This window comes from Lynx canadensis, chromosome F2, assembly GCF_007474595.2.
Source record: "Lynx canadensis isolate LIC74 chromosome F2, mLynCan4.pri.v2, whole genome shotgun sequence".
Taxonomy (NCBI): Eukaryota; Metazoa; Chordata; class Mammalia; order Carnivora; family Felidae; genus Lynx; species Lynx canadensis.
The window spans coordinates 1325283-1330618 of NC_044320.2; the positions used below are offsets into that span (position 1 = coordinate 1325283).

General features: G+C 66.0%; 1 protein-coding gene across 1 annotated transcript; it reads right to left on the bottom strand.

Moving 5' to 3' along the window:
- Positions 1 to 766: 766 nt before the first annotated feature.
- GPIHBP1 (glycosylphosphatidylinositol anchored high density lipoprotein binding protein 1) lies at positions 767 to 3387 on the bottom strand. The gene is given in 6 exon segments (XM_032591913.1): positions 767 to 1888; positions 1891 to 1965; positions 2093 to 2209; positions 2656 to 2733; positions 2736 to 2780; positions 3290 to 3387. Coding segments are annotated over 6 exon segments (522 nt in total). The 5' UTR covers positions 3342 to 3387; the 3' UTR covers positions 767 to 1733.
- Between the last annotated feature and the right edge of the window lie 1949 nt (positions 3388 to 5336).

Below are 5336 nucleotides of genomic sequence, written 5' to 3' on the forward strand. Positions count from 1 at the left end.
GGCTGCCCCTTCTGCTTCCCTAGGGGCAGGAATGGGGAGGGGGCAGGTCCTGGCAGGGCCCCAGGACCCCAGAGAAGAGGCTGTCGCAGAATCAGGAGCCCGAGGCCAGGGCGGGCTCTGTAGCCTGCACCCGGTGCCAGAGGACCGTGAAAGAGGGTCAGCTCCAGAGATGTTGGGGGGGTCCTGTGCACTCAGACTTAGAGCACTCAGAGCAGGCTCTAAGGCAGAAGCTGGAGGGAGAATTCTGTGACGCAGAAGCACCCAGTGCTTCTAAGGGGGGAGGAGCAAGGCTAATCGGGTCTCTTTTGGCCGCGAGGGACTCCCATCAGCACACACAGGAGCTGGGGCCCGTGGGGTGGCACCGACAACAGTTCACTTTTGCTGAGTGCGCACTGCCTGCCGGGCGTGTCGCGTTCCCCGGGCCTCACTGAGGCTGGCCCGGCCAGGAGGGCCCTTCTCCCCTCCCACCTAGTAGAACAGGGAACCCGCTGGGGGGTGAAGGCGTTCATCTCGGTCATGGAGCGTTCACCCAGGGTCGTGGAACCGGGGACCTGGGCTTACCTAACATTTAACTCAGTGTGGCCCCCGAGCTCTGCTGTTCTCTGATGTGCTTTAGTAGGGGGCCGTGTGGGTGGGTGTGTGCCCATGAGTGTGTGCACTAGCGGGAGTAATGTGAGAAGGGACGCACGTGCGGGAGTGAACATGTATGATAGAATGTGCAAAGGCAATGACAGAGAAACCCAGACAACTGGCTTCAACCCCACAGCAATTTATTTCTCTCCCAAGGAAAGGGGTCCTAAGGTAGGCAGCGTGGGGCTAGTACAGTGGTTCCTGGTCACCAGTGATCCAGGCCCCTTCCTCCAGCTGCCCTACTAGCCTCAGTGTGCTGCCTCATGGTGCAAAGTGGCTGCTGAGCCCCAGCCACCATTTCAGGGAACAGGAAGGAGGAAGGAGAAGAAGAAAGACATGTCACTTCTACCTCAGGGATCTGTCCCCCCCACCAGACCTGGAGGTTTTCACTAATAAGGAAAGAAGGAAACAGAGAGTGGGAGGCTGTCTACCTGCTGGAGATCCTTGACAGGCAGTGGAGGACCCTGGGCTTCCCTACCCTGGGGATGTTGAGCTGGTGGAGATCAAGGGCCTTGTTCCACACTTATCCATGGGGAAAGTGAGGCCCAGACCCAGGCTTCCTCCCTCCTGTCCCAGGGCTCTGTCTTGGCACCAGTCAGGAAGGCCAAGAGCCCAGCAGCCAACGGTGCCAGCCTGGCCACAGTGGACACTGGGGCACACTTGGGTTCTCTTCCCAGCCCCTCCCACCGCCCACTTCTCAGGAACCCAGGCAACAGTCATGTGCATGGAGGCGTTTTCAGTGGCGGGAGGGTGAGGGAGAAAGGGGCCGCCCCCCCCCCCACCCCCGACCCCGTCATATGACACGTGTTTTCTCTCCCCAGGCCGTGTGGACCCACCCCCTGAGCAGCTGAGGCCTGGACCTGAGGCCCACGTCCTGGCACAGGCAGTGGGGAGAGAGGCCGCAGATGCCAGACAGATCGGACACACGCGGGGACACGCTGGGACACGCTGGGAGGGAGGAGCCAGTGCTGGCCGTACCCCTGAAGTCGCTCCACGTTTATTCTCCAAGCCGGGGGGGGGATGGGCAGTGGGTAAGGCACTTGAGTGAGTGCTGGCCATCCAGGGTGTAAGCCTCGGCTGGGGTTCGGGGTGGGACCACCCACTCAGGACCCCACGGCCTGAAGGCCCGGGAGGAGGCTGAGGAGGACAGTGTGCCACCAGAGTGGGGCTGCCCTGGGGGCTCCCTCCCCCCTGCCCAGGGGGTCCTGCCAGGGTGGGAGGTTGCAGAGTGTAGACTGGCAGCAGGTCATGGTCATCAGGTCCCCTCCACTGTCTTGGCGAAGGGCTGACACGCGTCTGCGCACCACGCCGAGTAGGTGGTCAGAGGGCCCGACCCTGGGAGGGAACGGCTTGATCACCCGGGACGGGCCGGGGCAGGGGGGAGGCCCCGCTCCGGGCTGTGCGCTTTCGGCAGGGGGAGACGGGGCTCCTCCCGCTGCGGCCACCCCAGTGGCCCGCTCACCGGTGTTCCCGTGGGAGACGATGGCTTTGCAGAAGCTGTGGCTGTGGACGCAGTTCTGAATCCGGTCACAACTCCCCCCCCTGTGCAGGGCCTGGCAGGAGTAACACTGCAGCACGGCTGAGAGGCGAGGAGGGCTCAGGCGGGGGCGCGGCCCGCCCCCCCGCGCCTCCCCCTGCGGCCCGCGCTGCTGCCGGCTTCTCACCCCCTCTGAGAGCCTGCCCTGCAGTGAGCCTCCCCGCACCCCTTCCGCCCCCCTTCTCTGCGCCCGGGGCCTCTGCGCTAGTCTCCCCGTGCCGGGCCTCCACCGCGCCCTCTCTGCTTCCGCCAGCCCCTACGGCCTCACCCGCCCCCGCAGCGAGCTCCGACTCTAGGCTCCCTACTCTGGACGGTGGCGGAGGTCCCAGCCAGGGGAGAGGTGACGGGTGTGCCGAGGGCCAGGGCTCTTCCTCCCCCTCCCCCGGCAGGCAAGGTGACACACGGTCCCCCTATGCCAGCCGCCAGCGAGCCCGGCACTCAGCGGGGCGCACACAGTGCCTGCGCCTCGGGTCGGGGGAGACGGGCACCTCTGCCCCTGCCGCCTGCAGTCACACTGCCTCCTCCCTCCTCTTCCTCATCGTCATCGTCATAGCCATCCAGCCCAAGTCCGCGTCGTCGTCCTCCTCCTCCTCGCCCTGCACCTGCCCTCTGCCTGGCCCACACAGGCACGTCTGTGAACCCCTGCTACCCGCGCACAGGGGACACACGCTCGAGGCTGTGTCCCCTCCCCGCCCCCCGCCCGTGCTTCACCACTTCTGTGCTCTCTCCCTCCCCACCGTGTCCCCTCTGGTGGCCCCCAAGCTGGCGGCCCTGCTGGCGTGTGGCCTGGCGTTGTCTCTACCGACAGCATCCGCGGGCCGTGGGCCAGCCCTTGCAGCAGCTGCCCCCCACCCGGAACCCCTCAGGGTGGGCTAGTTTACAGAAGAGGAAACCGAGACCGGGACCTGCATTTTGAAGAAGTGAAATCTGGGGCTAGGGAGGGGCAGGTTTGGGGATCTGTGGGAGCCCAGGACAGCTGACGTCCACCTCCCTCTGGCCTCAGATTCCAGCCCGATCCCTTTCTCCCCAGTCCCGCCCCAGGCTGGGTGTTCCGAGGGGCCCCGTGGGCCCGGACGATGCCGCCCCCCCCCTTGCTGCAGGGGTGTCCCCTTGCCCCAGTACCTGGCTGCTGGCACAGCAGCAGGGCCAGGAGGACGGCCGTGGGCACCTTCATCCTGCCGGGTTGCCGGGCTGTGTGCTTGTCTCCTTGCTCAGGCGCTGTATCTGTGGAAGTGGGACAGAGGGCACTTCTGGGGGCTTCCTGGAGGCCCCTGGGCCCCGGCCCCCCCCAGCTCCAGCCTCAAACAATGGGCCTCACTCTGGCCCCAGAGCCAGGCATCAGGCCAGGGACGGCCATTTCCCTCCCTGACTTCGGGGGCCGGGGGGAGCGGGAAGTCACTGTGGTCGGCCTTGGGGGCGTCCTGTCCACCTGTGCCGCTACTCCCCAGCCTGGCTCGCTCGCTGGCCCGCAAACCTGGCCCCGGAAGCCGTCCTGCCCACCCGCCCTGCACCTGCGCCCCCTGGGAGCCAGCCCCGGCTGTGCAGACACCGGAGCTTGGCGTCCCGGACCCTCAAGCTGCATATCACTGACCTTCAACCCTGAGTCAGCCTCGCCAACGTTCCACAGCTGCTCGGAGAGTATTTTAATACAAACACCACGGCTGTGCCCGCTATGCGCCCCCCCCCCCCAAGGCTTTGGTGGGTGCAGCTAGCTCTGCCTGTACCCGAGGAGCTCATCCCTCACCTGCTGAGACGGCGTCTCCTCGGGGAGGCCTTCCAGCCCCCACCCACCGCACACCCCATCCCTCCCTGACCTTGGAGGTACCCCCGGCCTCTCCCCATGCTGCTTGCTGAGTGGGAGCTGGCCGGGCAGGTGGGGGGGGGGGGAAGCTTCCTGGGAGCCTCAGGGACCCGCCTTCCCTTCTCCTGCCCTCCGGCTGGTGGTGTATCGTGTGAAAGCCAGCCTGGCAGGCCCCCCACCTGTCTCCCCGGGGGCACCCCTCCTCCTTTACCGGCCACAGACCTGAAGGGGTGTCGAGAGCCCCTCCCCCCTTCCTGGTGGGACCGAGGAGTCGGGTGGCGCTGGCTTGGACCTGGAGCAGGGGCTGCCTGCCTCAGTGCCCAGGCCCCTCCCTTGGCCTCTCTGGGTCGGTGCCCCTGACTGTCCACAGGCGGCACCTGTCTGAGCCCGGGGTTCCAGGACAGGGCGCCTCCTGCAGACCCCAGCGCGGGGACTTGGCTCCCTTAGAGGGAGCCACCCCCTACCCACAGGGCTCAGGGCTGGCGGCTGGGGCCCATGTTTAGAGCCCGCGTGGTAAACGGCCTGTGCCCTGGGCTCAGAGCCCTTCTAGGTCAGGGCTTCCTCCCTCGGCCATGCCCATATCCAGGGGCAGCCCCGGGGCCCCAGCTCCCTGCCCGAAGACCCCTGCACGGCACGGACCCGGTCCTGCCTGCTCTCCCCAGTTTGGCCGGGCTGGCTCCAGTGGGTGGCTCCCCCACCCCCAGACCTGGCCTCCCTCAGGCCATGTGGATTTAGCAGGTCATTCTGCTCTTCCTGCCAGTTGTGGCCCCGGGCACACTTCCTCTTGCCCTGGCAGAGGAGGAGACGGTGGGGGCGGGGCCACAGGCCCTGCTTTCCTTGGGGAACTGTGCTGTCCTGCGCTCGGAGCCCCTATTCTATCCCTACCCTCATCCTCCCTGTGTTGGCCTCTGTTAATCTGATCCAGACCTGGGAAAGGGTGAAGTGTTTCTGGCTGAGGGGCAAAGGTCTGACATCTGTGGGGACAGGAAGGGCATCTGTCCCACCTGCAGGACACAGGAACGGGGGAATGGAGCTTTGGGGGGACAGATGTGGGCTGTGGGGACAGATGGGGTCTCCACCGCCCTGCACCCCCACTCACACCCAGGAGCCTGTGACGTGACTGTCAGCGTCTCAGAAGCTCATCCGTTCGTTCACCCATCGTTCATTTGTTCAGCCTGGCCCCCACCTCCCCCTACACACATCCACACCCCGGAACCCTCAGTGCTCATTTTCTCTAGTCCTTGGACACCCCTGACCCCATCCCCCTCAACCTTGCAGAGTCTCACCTCCTCTCTCCCCGCAAGCACTGTGGTGGAGGGTGACCGAGGGTCCCCGGCATCCGGCACCACAGTGGAGCTGCCCACAGCC